This window comes from Xenopus laevis, chromosome 7L (assembly GCF_017654675.1).
Source record: "Xenopus laevis strain J_2021 chromosome 7L, Xenopus_laevis_v10.1, whole genome shotgun sequence".
Classification (NCBI taxonomy): domain Eukaryota; kingdom Metazoa; phylum Chordata; class Amphibia; order Anura; family Pipidae; genus Xenopus; species Xenopus laevis.
This window is the reverse complement of record NC_054383.1, coordinates 37451053-37467963: the sequence shown is the minus strand read 5'-3', so window position 1 is coordinate 37467963 and position 16911 is coordinate 37451053. Positions and strand designations below refer to the sequence as shown.

General features: G+C 36.5%; 1 protein-coding gene across 1 annotated transcript in view; it reads left to right on the top strand.

Annotated features, from left to right (window-relative positions):
* The window catches only part of LOC108696218, a 41271-nt gene that overhangs the window by 8470 nt on the left and 15890 nt on the right, over positions 1–16911 (top strand). Inside the window, exons 6-12 of the mRNA XM_018225373.2 lie at positions 1159–1197; positions 2404–3011; positions 6152–6290; positions 7729–8544; positions 10954–11132; positions 13099–13246; positions 15764–15834. Coding sequence (XP_018080862.1) covers positions 1159–1197; positions 2404–3011; positions 6152–6290; positions 7729–8544; positions 10954–11132; positions 13099–13246; positions 15764–15834 — 2000 coding nt within the window. The remainder of the gene's footprint in view (positions 1–1158; positions 1198–2403; positions 3012–6151; positions 6291–7728; positions 8545–10953; positions 11133–13098; positions 13247–15763; positions 15835–16911) is intronic.

Genomic DNA, 16911 nt, shown 5'->3' with positions numbered 1-16911 from the left:
ATGAGTAGGAAAGTAGTTAACCACTTGGGGGTGCCAAATGTTAGGCACCCCCAAGTGAATGGATTTACTTACCTGAAACCCGGGGCTGGTGTTTCTATCAGCAGAAAACTGCACCGGCCCGGGGTTATTCCAGCGATCACTACAGAGTGCTTTCTCTTCTTCTGTCTTCAAATTTCCCGGTGCAAACGCATGCGCAGTAGAATGCGCGTGTGCAGCTGCACGAAGAAAGAGGAAGAGGATCCCTCTACATGGTGCTCACTGGAATAACCCCGTGCAGTTTATCTATGCCAACATAATGCAAGTGCACACAGTATTTATATTGAGCCTGCTACACCAAGACAAACATACGTCTTTGTGTACAGAATATTATCTTCAAACAAAAAACAGAAAAGACTGTGTGAGGATGCCTTTTTGCCCCATGTATACACATTCTCCCTAATTTCAATTTATGAGAGGGTATGGAATGTGCCTAAAGATGCTGAGCACAAGTATGTATAAGTGAAAGGATTGCCTTTTGCTGCATATACCTTTAATAAATGGGATATCTAATACAAATGACTGCAGCAAACTTGTACAACTGCAACTGCACTGAGCAGTCGTAAATGACCCCTTATGTGTTTCACACCATTCAGCCACAGGGCTTTGGTAACGGTCTAGAGGAAAAGTCATTTTCTAAGGGCAGGACTACACGGCCGATTCTGCCGCGATCCAACACGCTGTGCAAAATCGCAGGCGTCACGTCGGATGCGACGGAAATAAGGTAAGTAATTCAATTGTTGGATCGTGTCTCACCGTTGATGCGACACGACTGTCTGATGCAGACACTGCACGCTGCGTCTGCATCCGCCAGTAGTGTCGCGTTGCATCAACAATGCGACACGATCCGACACTGGCATTACTTACCTTATTTCCATTGCATCCGACGTGATGCCTTCGATTTTGCGCAATGTGGCGGAAACGGCCGTGTAGTCCTGCCCTAACTCATATAACAGAAAATACCGCATAAAAACTGGTTCAAAGGAAAATGGGTGCATCACTTGGAATGTACAGGAAATATTCCCCAGATTCTAAAAAACAATTTTAAATGCTTTTTTATATTTTAGAATATATTCCACAGAATCTATAATAAATTTTTAATTTTTTTTTTTTATATTTTAGAAATGACTATATATTCTGATTCTGAAGTTCAGAAAATAGGTAAGTGCCTTATTTTATTAAAAGTTGTATGTAATTTCCAGTCCAGGGGTCCCCAACCTTTTTACTCATGGGTCTCATTCAAATGTAGTTGGAGAGAAACATAAACATACAAAAACTCACTAGTGGTGCCAAATATGGACTGTTATTGGCTATTGGTAGCCCCTATATGGACTGGCAGCCTACAGGAGGTTCTGTTTGGCAGTACACATGGTTTTTATGTAACTAAAACTTGCCTTCAAACCAGGAATTCAAAAATAAGCACCTGCTTTGAGGTCATTGAGAGCAACATCTAATGGGTTGGTGAGCAACATGTTGCTCACAAACTGCTGGTTGGGGATTGCTGTTCTATGCAAAAGGACACAATGGAAACCAATGCCACAAAACAAATCATTGTCTGTGTACCATTCAATTGTAGCAATGTCTCTGAGTCAGCTCAAATCCCCCAGTTAAAGTGGATGTCGGTGCACGTACTGTCAGTGGTCCATCCTCCACTAATAATCAATCCAGAAGGAAATTCTTCAGAGAAGGAAATGCCTTTATTGAAAAATTACATGGCAAAACAAACTGGTCCTCAACGTTTCAGGCCCTCTATGGCCTTGAAAAAAGGCCATAGAGGGCCTGAAATGTTGAGGACCAGGTTGTTTTGCCATGTACTTTGTCAATAAAGGCATTTTTATACATTTGGTGCTGTACAAAGAATTTCCTTCTGCATACCATTCAAGGCACAATCATATACAATTTTTGAAACTAAAAAGTCAACTGACAAATGTATCATAATTAATTAATGAAACTTTTGTTATAAATGTTCCTGGGAATGATTCAGGATTTAAGTCTTAATAAAGTAATGCTCACACTCACCAAACTTGCCTGTTTTCCTTTACTTTTGCAGCTGCTCCATTTCTGTCTCGGTTCTAGATTAACCGTGTAGTCTAAATCATAGCAATAAAGAACAGCTCCACTAAGGAAGGTATAAAAGTTGCATGTCTGAGTTTATTTTGAGGCTACTTGCACATTGTGAATAACATCATGATAAACACAGGCACAGGTGTAAACTTCTGTATACATAAAGAAGGGCTATTGTTTGAAGGTAGTTGCCTTTTTAAAATATATTTTGGATGACTTACAGGAATATTTTATTTTCAGAAATTCTGAAAATATTTTTATGCTGAAGCAAATTTTTTCAAACTTTTAATTTTTTTTCTGCAGATGATGATGTTTTCCTTGAAGATCTAAAAAATGTTACCTCTCCAAATGAACTTCTGTGTCATTGCCATCACCACAATGACAAGATAAGGCATTATGCAGCCAACACATTAGTAAGAATTATCCAGAAGGACATTACAACATTCTGTAATAATACAAATTTGCAAAATGTGGAAAAAGAAGTCAGATCTATGGTAGAAACTGAAAACATGAAACAATGTGAAAAAGACTGCAACTTTCGGAAGCTGTATTTCTGGATACTGGCAGCTATTTATATTAGAATATACAAAAATAACGATGCTGACCTGAAAGCCCATATAAAGAGCCTGACATTAAAAAAATATAAGACAGGCACGAAAGCCTTTGATGATGTTTGCCAAAAGAACTATAATAAACTCACCATCTCCATACATGCAAAAATAAAAACCTGGCCTAAAAGCCTGGATAGTAATGATTTGCATATCCAAAAGCTGGAGAACTGTATAGCTTTACTAGATCAAAAAGCCTCTCACAATACTGAGAAATCTGATGATATGAACACCATGATAAAGTATTTAATTAACCTGCCCTGGGATATAAAATACATCTTTGTAGTCATCATTACAGAAAAGGTAAGCTCATTCATTTGTGAGTATATATATATATAATACACAAAAGCCATGAATATCTTGTCAATTATATCCTTATAAACGGTGAGTTCTGATGTCATCAGTTATAAACGGTGAGTTCTGATGTCATTTCCGTCACATGACTCACTGAAATTTGTGTATTATAATAAATAAAGTACCCCCTGTTGCAAAATATGAGGATATTAGAAGTTACCTCGGAGTTCCATGACCTGTATAAAAACACTCGGCCTTCGGCCTCGTGTTTTTATATGGTCATGAAACTCCTCGGTAACTTATAATATCCTTATAATACACAAAAGCCATGAATATCCTGTAAATTATATCCTTATAAACGGTGAGTTCTGATGTCATCAGTTATAAACGGTGAGTTCTGATGTCATTTCTGTCACATGACTTACTTAAATTTGTGTATTATAATAAATAAAGTACCCCCAGTTGCAAAATATGAGGATATTAGAAGTTACCTCGGAGTTCCATGACCTGTATAAAAACACTCGGCCTTCGGCCTCGTGTTTTTATATGGTCATGAAACTCCTCGGTAACTTATAATATCCTTATATTTTACAAGAGGGGGTACTTTATTCACTATATATTTTACAAGAGGGGGTACTTTATTCACTATATATTAAAACAAATATTGCCCTCTTGACTTGGAGAAACAAATTATCATAAAATGGTTATTTCTTTAAAATGCTATTGTTGTTATTTTCTCAACCATAAAGTCTTGGGATCTATTATCTGGAATGTTTGGGATTTTGCTCATGGGGAATCCATAATTTAGATCATCTTACATTATGTCCAACCAAAAGTCATTTAAACATTGAGGGGGTTATTAACTAAAACTCAAATGAATCTATTTTTTATTTATTTATTTTTATTAAAACAAAGCTGTCCTATCTCCTAACTCATTTCTTCTCCAAAAAACAAAATTGAGTGTCAATTCGAATCGTAGGATTGACACTCCCAAAACTCGACTTTATCGAATTGTTTCATTTGAAGTTTAAAGCCATTAACAGGGTCCTTGCAAACACGTGTTTTTACATTATGTTGTCTAGAAATAGAATTCAGAATGATCTTAAGAAGCACAAGTAATTATCTGACATTCCAAAAAGGATCCACCATCTTCAAAAAAGAAAATAACATATTAAAAAGAACCCACGTTTCCTATCTATGAAGAGTTCATCCTTTGGCTTTAAATGATAAAGTTTAATAAATGGGCCCCTTAATAAAACCCAATAGCATTGTTTTGCCATCAGTATGGATTCATGCATTTTACTTACCATCAATTACAAGCTACTGTTTTATTATTACAAAAAGGAAATCTTTTCTAAAATAATTATTTGCTCAAAATGGAGTGTTTGGGAGATGGCCTTCCCATAATTTGGAGCCTTCTAAATAACAGGTTTCTGCATAAGGGATCCATACCTGTCCTACCATCTTGTTTCCAAAAGGTGATGACAGTGATTTGCATGGAACTGTATTACCAACTCTATAGTGCGACACACAAATTGGTTTTGCTTTTTCTTTTTCTGCTGTACTCACCTCCATGCAATGAATGAGAGTTTTACACATAAATACACATTTCCCAGATTTAATGGAGTGTGGCAGCAGAGAGTCTAACATTAATTCATTAGAGTGCCCTGCTTATTCACTTTTGTAGAGGCAATGTGTGCCTTATATCTACAAACTATATTTGTTGGTTGTTGGATTCACAGTAAATTCAATTTACTCATTTTAAAATTCCTTTTAAAATGTATATAAACCCCCTGAAAAATAGCATGAATGTTACATGCTAACTTAAGCACCCCAATTTTTTCATTTATTCATTTTCAGCTAAAACTGTAAATCTCAAAACTTCGAGAATGGAAAAACTCAAATTTGAAATTCTTTTTTGCCCCAGCGCAGTAAACTAATCATATTTATGCTTTAAATAATCTTCATTGGTTAGGCTACTGCATTTTTGCCCTATATATGAAGAAAGAGAAGGCTCTTATCGATTACAATTTTTAAGAGATTGTCAAAGGGAAAAGTTACTGAGATCTGTAAAAGTGTTAAAAAATGGTACTTTCACCTGTTTGAATCTTTGTTACTACTATCCAGGTTTGCTACCCACAAGCTTGCTTAATAATTTGTAACAGTATTATTTATTTGCATAATTGTATCAACCATGATTATTGATCTGAGAAAAGTAGCAAATATTTTCTTTTTAAACATGAGGCCCATCTACTAACAATCGAATTTCGATGTTTTCCATGAATCTCTAAAAATTCGCTGATTTCCAATTTTTTTAAAAAAAGTTCTAAAAATTCGAGATTTATGAAGTGTAAAAACCACAAAAAACACATTTTTCACAAGGAATTGTCTGGAAAACTTTTTTTTTTAGAGGTATTTGGATTTTTTAGTGCATCATTCAGCGTAATTTTCCATTTGTATTTTTTTATTTAGATCTTTTAATAAATGCTACGACATTCTTAGTTTCAGATTTTACAAGTTTTGTCATGGTTTTAAAAACCTCTAAAATTTGACCTTTGATAAATAGGCCTCCACGTCTCATTCATTTTTAGATTTATTACAACGTTTAATTAAATTTCATAACTTGTATTTATACATTGCAAATCATTTCTATCAATTAGACATAAAGTCCTGGTGTTAGCGTGTTAGCTAGCATGATTATAATGGCTATAACAAGCAACTGTCCTTGGTTTCCTATAATTAAAACCTTATGCGAGGCAATCAGATTAAATGAGTTGAATTTTCTAGTATTCAAGTAGTTCTGTGAAACCACTGTGATTATCTTAACAAAAGCTTTTTCTAGAATTAAATAAGAAGTGATAAAATGTCCCAAAAGTAGAAAAATGCTCATTAGAACTTTCAAAATAATTTGCATAGCAAGTCTACTGATTTCATCAGGAGGATATAGTTCTTTTGTCTATACTTGGAGGGAATACTGCAGTTTAATAGGAATATGGGTTAAAAACAACCATTACAGTTATTTTGTTTACATATGAATAAAAAATAATTCAAAATAATTTTCAATTGCAAAACAAAAGGACAGATGGTTTGAATAAAAACACATTTTGCAGAGGATTAATCTAATGTTTTGAATATTTTTGTGTATTTAGATTTTTGAGAAGAAGTATACAGATGGCAGCATTTACTTTTTCTCCCAGATTTGTGCTTCAGTGGGGCAAAAACACAAAGAAATCCTTCTTGATGTGGTCGAAAGAACAACTGAGCATATTCTACAGAGCTACACTAAAGGTACAGGTGCCTTATAGTCAATAAATTCTGTTGGAATTTGAATACATGCAAATAAAAACTAGTTTTAATTAGCTGTATTTGTGTATTATCCTAAAGTATTATTTCATAACATGGGTAGAATTTCCCACAGGGGGCCATGTGCCATTTTTAAGCTGCTCCTGATCCAAATCACGTGGAAAACTTTCCTGAGATGGACCCAGACCCCAAACATTACCCAACTGCCGCAGATTCAAGTTCTGGGTAAATGATTTCCAAAGGGTGTAATCATCTGCCTCTAAATGCTTTATCACTAAGGGGGTTATTTATTAAACTCCGAATGCCAAAACCCGAAAATCCATGTTTTTTTACTTTCAAATCCGAATTTTTAGTGGGAAAAAAACATGAATTTTTCTGGATTTATTATACTCTGAGGATGGAAGAAGTCCGAATCCGAAAATCCAGCATTTCAGAACTGCCAAGGTTGCTGTCACGGTCGGCACCCAACACAAGACCCAACAGATGCCAAGCACCCTGGTCTCGGCTCATACTTCATCAGTTAAGTGACCGCCTTTGGCCTCGGGAGGAGCCCTCGGCCTACTCAGATGCAACCTGGACTTAACGAGAGGTGCAAGGCATAAGTTCTGGCAGGCAATGGGACACGACTGTTTACAAGGCTGCTGGAAGATAGGAAGCCACCAGGAACAGGCAGGCCGGGCCAGCACAAGCAGTAAGAATCGTCAGGCAGGCAAGGGTCTAAACCAGGTTATCAATCAGAAGGATTCAGCAAGAGAATAGTAGAGATTCAGGCAAAGGTCAGGATTGGAGAGATCAGCGTAGTAAGCAGGTATGGGTCAAACACGAAGTATCAGTCAGGATTCACAACAATAAGCTCCCAGGAACAAGTTAATTGAACCTACAACAGGTAATGAGCTAATACTAAAAATCCCCTTTTATACATTTGAATTTCCGCGCCAATGCATGAAGAAATGCACGCGCACAGCGTGGCGTGCCCTAGAGGACCGGAACCAGCAGGGAGCAACGCAGCGGGCGTCCACGCCGAGGACACAGTGTGGACCCCGCTGTAGCTAGACCACCAGGGTAAGTTCCTTACAGTTGCATATAAGTCAACGGGAGAAGTCCCAAAGATATCTTGATCTGCGTTGGGTTTCGTGCAATAATCGGAAGATTTTGTAGTTTTCGGGCAAAAAAATCTGATTTTTTTTTCACAAAGGTGCAGGTTTTTTCCTGCACAGGACATTTTCGGGAAATGTATTGATAAATAAGGGGTAAAAACCTGTGTATTTTTCAGAAAATAATGAGACAAATTCTTACCTATGTGAGTCATTGAAATTTTTAGAAATATTGTTTCTATTAACTTATTACACTGTGTTGGTTGTTTCAACTGTGTTTGGCTTATATAATATTTCCTGCTTTTAATCTCACCTGCATTTTTTTTTAGGTTCTATAAAAGCAAGTTTGAAACTTCTCTCAATCATCTGGGATTTGCATGTGAAAAAAAGAAAACAAGATGAACATTTAAACACCATTCTTAAACACTTCTTTAAAAAATTAATTTATCATCCTTTAAATGATGTCAGAAATTTTGTTGCTCCGCTGCTCTTCAGTGGAGATATGGACAATTTTGAGGTTCAGCATTTGGGAAGTACTTGTGTCATAGCTGACGAAGACCTTGTTGAGTCCTGTATCCGTGAAAAGCTATCCATTGACCACCCTGATATGATAATGAAGGGAAAAGTTCAGACAATCTCAAAAGCTTCTGTATTTGAGGTCGACACTCAAGATGGCAAAGCCCTACTGTACATGTTTCGGCAAAAAACATTAAATGATATTTTGCAGACTAATTCTACAGATGAAGCATATGAAAGCTTTGATGAAATGTTAAAAGTTGTAAAATTATGCCAAGGGAACGATTGCATTGCATCACTGAAGAACATAATTTCAAATGGCATACCTCCCTTTTATGTGGTTGAAGATAACAAACCACTGTTACATTTTCTTCATGCGATAGAAAACCAGCTTACATGGTCGCAAATGACAGGAATACTCATTGATATTAGTAAAGCTGTTGAACATTGCCATAACAATTTTGTCATTCTTCGAGACATAACGCCTGCTAGTTTCTTTGTTGTTCCCAAAGCTGATGGATCTTTTCAAGCAAAACTTGCAAATTTTACATATGCCAAGTGCTTATCCAAAGATGGTAGCAATTTTAACCAAGAAGACAGTGACGATATAAATCTGTTGTGCTTTCGAGGTATTAATCACGTGAACAAAAGGGTCAAAAGAATTGATAATGTGAAAGATTTTGTTGTTATTGGATTAATCATGGGTTTTATCTTAAAAATACCTAGCTGTTTAATATAATATGTGGTCATTGCTTTGGGGATTGTCTACATAACTACCATAATAAGAGCCCCTGTAGCCATGATTAATTGTAGGGATGCATTAAACACTACACATCTGAATTTAGCTGAATCTCCCCATAATGGATCAGGCTGAATACCAAAGCGAATCCAAACCCTCATTGTAAGTGGAAATTGATGATGCGCACAAAAAGCATACACAGGACTTGGCTTGAACAGCACATTTTTGCCATTTTGTAGGGTTTGAATTAAATTCTGCCAGGCTCTTGGATTCAGCTAAATCTGGATCCTGTGTTCAGTGAGTCTGGTCTTCTATTGGTCTTACCTACATAAGGGAATATATCAATTTATTAATTTATCCTGAATACTGCATAGTGTCCATGAATCATATATTTATGAACACAATATGGATGTGGGCAATACCTTCAATCATAACACTGCAACAATTATAGCACTTATAGCAACCAATTTTGTCACAAGATGTTTAGGCACTGCATATTTATAATCAGAAATCCTCATATTTATAAACAGAATCCTTCTATTGACTTACTCTTATATACATGGGTACAGAAGGTGAATGTTTTACTTCACTGCATAAAGCTGTCTCAGGTGATATTATGTTTCCAGTTTTTTAATGTTTTTTGTTACACTTTTTTTTAATTTAGGGGCAGATGCATCAAGGTTCGAATATCGAGGGTTAATTAACTTCGAATATCGAAGTCGAAGGATTTTGCGCAAATACTTCGATCGAACGATCAAAGGATTTTAATCCAACGATCGAAGGATTATCCAACGATCGAAGGATTATCCTTCGACCAAAAAAAGTTAGGCAAGCCTATGGGGACCTTCCCCATAGGCTAACATTGAGTTCGGTAGCTTTTAGGTGGCGAACTAGGGGGTCGAAGTTTTTTCTTAAAGAGACAGTACTTCGACTATCGAATGGTCGAATATTCGAACGATTTTTAGTTCGAATCATTCGATTCGAAGTCGTAGTCGAAGGTCAAAGTAGCGCATTCGATGGTCGAAGTAGCCAAAAAAAAACATTCGAAATTCAAAGTTTTTTTTCTTCTATTCCTTCACTTGAAGTTAATGAATGGGCCCCTAAGTGTGCCAATCATTATGCATGATTCAGGGACATTATGGCTGCCATACAACTTTTCTGGTTTGCTGAAAAGTTCTCCTGTTTGGGGTTCTATAGCAGGAGCTCAATGCCGCCACTTTCTTGTTCTCGATCTTCTTCTACTGTTTCATTTCAGGTGCACATGCACAATTGAGAAAATAATCAAATTTACAAGCAAAAAGTTAGCTTTCTCAATCTACTGCATATGTGCACCCACAAAGAAGACCTGGAAAGATAAGACGATTGCAGGGTGGTGTTCCTACAGAAACATCCATGTTTTTAGCTAAAGGAGGCACCTGCCTGGGGGTGGTAACTACTTAAAGTCACTGGGAGGTTGCCTAACATTTGGCACCCCCAGTGATTATAACTTTCCTTCACCTTTAAGTATAAGTTCTCATGTACTTACAATCTGAGACTAACAATATCCATACAATGCATTGATTTTTCTTTTTTTAAAATTAAATCTAGCTGCATATTTTCAAAATATGTAAATTGCTTTCTCTAACCATTAGATTATAGTCAGTACATATTATAAAAAGTGCTACCTGCATTTCATCATGGTATCATCAATATCCTTTATCTCAATATTGCTGTGTATTCCCTCCTCTAAAGTTTTTATAAAAACAACATATGGCACTTGTTTCTTATAGAAAAAATATCAGTTGAATTAATATAAAAAGTAAGTGTACAGTTCATTTTAAAAGCCCCAGGATAAACCTTTATTCATAGATAGGGAACATGTGGGTTCTGTTTCATATGTTATTCTCTTTTTTAACTGAAGAAGATGGTGAATCCTTTTTGGGGTGTCACATAATTACATGTCCTTCTTAAGATCATTCTGAATTCTATTTATAGACAACATCATGTAAAAGCACGTGTGTGCAAGGACCCTGTTAATAGCTTTATACTTGAAATGAAACATTTTTTATTAGGAGAGAGGAATACCTGCTGTTTTAATATAATACTTTCCTAAATTGTGCAGACTCCTAGGTATACAGCAATTATTTGGCGCATAATCATGGATGCCCCTCTCCAAATATTGTTTTTTTTTATAATTTTGCAGGTGACTCAAATATGTAGCCTAATAATGCATTGCATGAGTCATCAACTTGTAACAGTACTTTTTACCATTCTATATACTGTATATTATAATTTAACATTATGTCTTCCTGTTTGTAAGGTGACACCCATGAGCCAGTTGCAGCCTATTTCAGCTCTCCAGAAACCCTGAAAAATAAAGAGTTTTCCATCTTTTCGGAATCATGGATGTTGAATGCCACATTCTATTCAGTTGTTCTTTATGGAAAACAGCCATTTCAGGAGTTGGCTCATCTCAACACTATTCAATTCGTAAACGAGGTAAACTGTTGATATCTATCTATTGAAAATATGAAAGCAAATCAAATTGATCTTCTTGTCATGTTTTCTGACAGATCCCCAAAAGTCATATTGTTTCCTTGTGTACTTCGAGTATCTGGAGATGCTAAGGCAATTTTAACTCTACCACCTAGGCAAAAATAAGACTGACAGTAATTCTATTAACAAAAAAAAAAAAAAAAAAAAAAAAGTGTTTGGGAACCATTATCAGGAAACCCATTATCCAGAATGCTCAGAATTTGAGGAAGACCATCTCCCATAGACTCCATTATAATCAAATAATTAAACATTTTAAAAATGATTTTGGGTTTCTTTGTAATAATAAAATAGCACCTTGTACTTTATCCTAATGAGATATAATGAAGTGCAACAAAACAATCCTATTGAGTTTATTTCATGTTTAAATTATTTTTCTAATAGACTTAAAGCACGGAGATCCAAATTTTAGAAAGATCCCTTATCTGGAAAAACCATTAGGCAGGGGTGCAAGGAGGCTGTGACCACAAAATACAAGAGGTCCTCTGCACTCAACCCATCAACAATATATTTTAGACATTGATACATTTTGTGCATACTGCTACTAAAAAATAACCTAACCTTTAAACAAAACTGGGATTATTTGTCCATATATTGCAATACATTTAAACTGGCCAACTACGTTAAAGTCATTATTAGTAGCTGTATGCACAAAATGTTTCAATGTCTTAAATATATTGGTAATGGGTTGAGTGCAGAGCACTTCTTGTATTTGTCTATTAATATATAGAACAGCAGAACAGTCCTATTGACTAATGTTTAAAGGGATCCTGTCATCGGAAAACATGTTTTTTTTCAAAATGCATCAGTTAATAGTGCTACTCCAGCAGAATTCTGCACTGAAATCCATTTCTGAAAAGAACAAACAGATTTTTTTATATTCAATTTTGAAATCTGACATGGGGCTAGACATTTTGTCAATTTCCCAGCTGCCCCTGGTCATGTGACTTGTGCCTGCACTTTAGGAGAGAAATGCTTTCTGGCAGGCTGCTGTTTTTCCTTCTCAATGTAACTGAAGGAGTCTCAGTGGGACATGGGTTTTTACTATTGAGTTGTATGTTGTTCTTAGATCTACCAGGCAGCTGTTATCTTGTGTTAGGGAGCTGTTATCTGGTTACCTTCCTATTGTTCTTTTGTTTGGCTGCTGGGGGGGGAAGGGAGGAGGTGATATCACTTCAACTTGCAATACAGCAGTAAAGAGTGATTGAAGTTTATCAGAGCACAAGTCACATGACTTGGGGCAGCTGGGAAATTGACAATATGTCTAGCCCCATGTCAGATTTCAAAATTGAATATAAAAAAATTTGTTTGCTCTTTTGAGAAATGGATTTCAGTGCAGAATTCTGCTGGAGCAGCACTACTAACTGATTCATTTTGAAAAAAACTTTTCCCCCATGACAGTATCCCTTTAATTAATTAATTAATTTAATTAATTAATTAATTAATTAATGTTTAAATTATATTTTAGTAGACTTGAGGTATGAAGATCCAAATTATGGAAAACTCCAGGTTCTGAGCATTCTGGATAACAGATCTCATACCTGTACTCGGCTTGCTCAATATATGTAGATTTGATGGAATGAAAATAGTAAAGTACTCCACTGTCAGTATCTTCTTATTTATATACAGTTCACAGCCATGGATTAATTGCTCATTCATATAGTTACAGTATCTAGTATGATAATAAATAAAACATTCACTTAGCTATATGGCATTAAAGATGCATTTTTCTTACCAGCTCTTCCCCCAAAGGCCTGCTAGGTGAGTTATAAGTGATCCAATCTGTCTGTGCACTAGCAGGACATTGTGCTGATCAGTTACTGCTGATTACAAATTTTACACCCAGTCCCAGGATACAGACACTTTTACAACAAGTAGACCTTTCCTTTGCATTTCTATATTTGTTTTGCAGATAATATCAAACCATGATGCAATAATTCCAGCTTCCTTTCCTCCTGAATTGTGGAAAATCCTGAAAACAAATTTTGCCTATGTAAACCTACATCGCATGGCACCTGAAAGAGTACTAGCGGAACTAGAGAAATACAAGAACAATTTGGGTATGTTCACTACTGATAAAGCAGCAACTACAATTCTTTACAAAATAATTAAATAATCACAATTATAATCACCCCCATCCTCAATTGGGACAGCACATGATCCAACATCAGATAATACGCATTTTGGCATTAGGATATTGTTAAACAAATGTTAACAATCAGATGGACTTGGCAAAAGTAAAATACTGACTAAAAAAAAGATTAATGTATATGAAGTTGTATCCATTGCTGCTCAGTTAATCCAGGGGAAGGCAAACCTTACCAATACTTTCCTATGGCAGTCAGAAGGGAAGGATACTCTTATTGACTTCAGTATAGCCATTTCATCAGACTTAAAGGCAACTTCATCAAAGTCAAGATGCAAATTTGTGCTTGATGACATATTTTTCTCTAATTTTTGACTTATTCTTATTATCTGTTAGAATAATACAATACTGTGTACTTGACTATAACGTAGTTAACAAATTAATGTTGATAGCAAAAAAATCGTAACAATTTGATTTTGTTTATAAATTTTTTAATCGCCAAATGGCACAGTACTTCACAGTATAAAAAGATCCCAATATCGAGAAAACCTGAAGTCCCAAGCATTCCTGATAATAGATCCCATACCTATAAAAGGAAATTGCTTACACCATCCCAGGTGTATAAATTGCCCTGTACTATACAATGAACCCTTTGGGGCAAATTCACTAAGGTTCGTAGTTGCGCCAGAGTCCGCTTCGCCGCACTTCGGCAGGCGTATTTTCGCCAGCGCTACGCAAATTCACTAAAATCCGAAGTTACGCTCAGGGGAAGCGTAAGGTTGCGAAGTTGCACTAGCGTTAATTCGCCAAGCAAAGCGAAGTTACATACAGCGCCAAATTGAAGTTACAATGGAGGTATATGTAGCAGCACTACACAAGCCTGGGAAACCTTCAAAACAGCAAATAAAATTTTTATTTTGCCCTACACATGTGCCCACTGTATAGTTAAGGTGCCATGAGTTAGGAAATGTAGGGGGGAAGGAGGGTAGCCCCAAAAAATTTTTCGATCTTTTTCAGCCTATCACTAGGGATGTAGCGAACTGTTCTGCGGCGAACTTGTTCGCGCGAACATCGGCTGTTCGCGTCCGCCGCAAGTTCGCGAATGTCGCGCGACGTTCGCCAATAGGCGTTCGCGTCAAAATCGTTCGACCATTCGACCATTCGATTCCTTCGATCGCTAAAATCGAAGGATTTTCGTTCGAATCGAACGATCGAAGCCATTGGATTGAATGAAATCATTCGATCGAATGGCTTCAATCGTTCCATTCGAACGAAAATCGTTCGATCGAACGATTAAAATCCTTCGATCGTTCGAATCGAACGATTTTCGGATGTTCGAAGTTCGCGAACAGTTCGCGAACTGTTCGCATTTTTTGCCGGTGTTCGCGAACGGCGTTCGCGAACACATAAACGGCAGTTCGCTACATCCCAGGCTATCACCCATAAAAAAAGAAAAAACGCCAGCTTTTTTTGGGACTTAGAAAAATGTTTAACTTTTTTTGAAGCAATCCCTATCTACTCTATTGCACTTCGCCTGGTCTGAGGTGGCGAAGGAAGTCTGGCGTAAAAAGTAGTGTTCAGAAAAATGCGCGTGTCAGTGAATTTGCATAGTTACGTCCGTTGCGCAAATTCGCCAGGCGTAAGGGTGCGAAGTAACACTAGCGAATTTACGCCAGTGTCCGTTAGTGAATCGGCAATTAACGAAAATGCGATACGCTAGCGAATTAACGCTAGTGTTAGGCGCTTCGTCCTTTAGTGAATTTGCCCCAATGTGTTTCATATTTCCAGTGCTTAAAGGGATTCTGTCATGGAAAAACATGTTTTTTACAAAATGCAACAGTCAATAGCACTCCTCCAATCTTGCATTTAAATCCATTTTTCAAAAGTTAATGCTGAAATCCGACATGGGGCTAAATGTCCGTTTCCCAGGTGACCCCAGCCATGTGACTTGTGCTCTAATAAACTTACATCACTCTTCACTGCTGCACTACAAGTTGGAGTGATGTAACCTCCTCCCTTTACCGCCCAGCAGCCCATCAGCAGAACCATGGTAAGGTAACAAGATAACAGCTCCTTGACACTTGCATTGCTAAAAATACTCCCATGCCCCATAGTGATGGATATGGCAACAGCACTCAATAGTAAAAATCCAAATCTGGCTCACCCAAGTCATGGCTCCTTAAATTACATTTGAGTTGGAGAAACAATAGCTTGTGTCAAAGTAGTTCCATTGTGCTGGCTCTTTCTGAAAGCATATGAACAGGCAAAATGCACTAAGATGGCTGCCTACACACCAATATTACAATAAAAAAATATACATTAATTAGTTCAAGAATAAAATTTTAAATGGTACAACCAATTACATGCATACACAGTGTGATTTAGTAATAAAAACCATACCATAAAAATCAAGACAGAATCCTATCTGTAAAAGTGAATGATTGTTGGGTTGCAGTAGGAAATGCGAAATAACCATTTGCTTACTTTCCAGGAGTTGTAAGAGATACAGTTCATTCTATAAACTCAATTTGCTGCTATATTAATCCAGAAGATATCCAAAAGGTATGGTTCTGATTTATTTTTTCATTATGCTTGGGTTTTAGCATAACAATTACAGCTTAAAAGTGCATATTTTCCTGTTTTAGCCCAATTATGTGTTTGTGCCAGTTTCAATAACTTCTTTCAAAATATTTTTATATTTCTCTGCATTTCAATATCAGTCATTAGAGTCTAATTGTAAAGCACCAAAAAATATATTTTTAACTAGAATTATTAAACTGTGTTCAAGGTGAGTATTTACTATTTACTTGGTCAACAGGAAAGAAAATCAGTCAAAAATATCAACAGAAATTATGTAATGTGTTTTGTTTTTTTTTTTGCTAAAATTATATTATTTGATAATTTTTTTTTGCTAAAACTAGACATACAAACTATTATACACACCAATCTTGTTAATGTAAAGTGTTAGAATATTTAGTACAGCAAAACAGGTCAGACTATACCAGGAGGGTATATGGGGCCAAGTAGTGTGACCCAATAGGTGGCATGACACCCGAAAAAAAACAGTGGGTCCTGGCCCTCAGGGGCCTGGGGGGTTGTGAGTGTCGGCTATTGTTGTGGTAGACCCGGTGGGCCTGGACCCCCCAGTCTGACACTGCTTACCTAAAGCAAGCACAGACTATACTGAGCAGGTGCAGTGTCTCAGACACCAAGGGGTACCAACCAATATTACAGAGGTGGAAAGATGGAGAGGGCTGATAATTTTAATAGTGTGTATCATGACAGTAATATAATTGTTATAATTCTGGACTATAATAATGAACTCTGTGAATACATAAGTGTACCTTATCCATAGCACTAATTCCTGCTAATTCAACGTACTGCTCCTTGCTTTCTGCAACTCACCACTCAAATCAGCTGCAAAAAATTTGTATTACCATTGCCAATTATTCAATTGTGAGGTATGTGTTAAATATTATATTGGTTTAAGTTTATTTAGCAATTTCCTACTTGCTTTAGTGAATGGTTGGTGTGTCCATTTTATTGCCACATCTGGCTCAGTCCCCTCAATTGTTGAATTACTGTTGTTCTGTTAGATAACCAGACTAGGAGATTCTTCTGTCTTTAAACTTGTCTTAA